The sequence below is a fragment of the Solanum pennellii genome, chromosome 7 (genome assembly GCF_001406875.1).
Source record: "Solanum pennellii chromosome 7, SPENNV200".
Classification (NCBI taxonomy): Eukaryota; Viridiplantae; Streptophyta; class Magnoliopsida; order Solanales; family Solanaceae; genus Solanum; species Solanum pennellii.
This window is the reverse complement of record NC_028643.1, coordinates 18,579,691-18,580,917: the sequence shown is the minus strand read 5'-3', so window position 1 is coordinate 18,580,917 and position 1,227 is coordinate 18,579,691. Positions and strand designations below refer to the sequence as shown.

The window sequence follows — 1,227 nt, the reverse complement described above, 5'->3', positions numbered from 1 at the left end:
TCCGAAGAACTAATGACAAGATATTGCAAGCTAATTGGTCACAAATATCAAGACCATATATGTTCCAAGTGCAATCAAGGTGATGACATAATCCCAGACGTACAACTGGAGTAAGCTGAGAAGAAGAAGATAAGGAAAAATAGACATATAAATATATGTACAAAATTAGTCGTAGTCATTGTCGGCCATTTGGCCATAGTTTATTTTGTTTTCTTGTAAAAAAGTCGTAACGTAAATAGTGTCAGTAGGTCCTAATCATAAATAGTAAGAGTCAAGTTACTGTGTAAATCGTAAAGGACAAGTAACTGTGTAAATAGTAAAGGCCAATCGTCCTTTAGCAAAGATGAAAGGTCATTATGTATGTGTATATAAGAGGCATTTGCCTTCATAAATAAATCACCAATCTTCCACTACTCTCTTCTCTCTATAATATTCCTCTTTAACGCTTCCACACATTGATTTTGAACTTATTATATATTTATTAGACCAAAAAAGCATAGTTTAATGTTGAACTATACTTGAATTTGAAACTAGAACTTGAACATAATATGAACTGAACTTGTAATTAGAATATGAACTTGAAATTAGAACTTGAAATTGAAATTAAGACTTGAACTTGAACTTAGAATTTGAACTTTAACTTAGAACTTGAAGTTGAAATTAGAACATGAAATTAGAATCTGAAGTTGAAATTAGAACTTGAACATAAAATTAGAACTTGAACATGAACTTAGAATTTGAACTTGAACTTGAACTTAGAACTTCAACTTGAACTTAGAATTTGGATGTTGCCGCACGTTGTTAATGAACTGGATATTTATTGGAACACAGAGAAGTTTAAGGCAATATCAGAAAAGGCAAAGAATGTTAGATGCAGTCTAAAGGATGGTTTGTTGCATACTGGAGGTGCAAATCCGTTGGAACAATTGCAAGAGAGATGGTATATGTTCTAATTCAAACTTTTCAAAATAAATAATTAGTTGATACATGTAAAAAATTGCTATATATATCTGTTTTTATTTATAGGAAAAAGAATTGGGATGCATTCCTATTGACTGGAGGTTTTCAAGAAGACTCATTTCAGGAAGAAAGAAAAAGAGTTGGATCCGGATGTGTAGGTGGAGGAAAGAGTCCGACGAACTTTTGTAAGTTTATTTAATATGATTGATATATATTTATTGTGAATAAATTTATGAATATATATATATATATATATATATATATATA

At 30.2% G+C, this 1,227-nt stretch overlaps 1 protein-coding gene across 1 annotated transcript in view; it reads left to right on the top strand.

The window, feature by feature from the left end:
- Positions 1 to 1,227, top strand: part of LOC114077985 — a 3,093-nt gene that overhangs the window by 1,486 nt on the left and 380 nt on the right. Inside the window, exons 2-3 of the mRNA XM_027918484.1 lie at positions 832 to 940; positions 1,027 to 1,114. Of these exons, the coding sequence (XP_027774285.1) occupies positions 832 to 940; positions 1,027 to 1,114 (197 nt within the window). The remainder of the gene's footprint in view (positions 1 to 831; positions 941 to 1,026; positions 1,115 to 1,227) is intronic.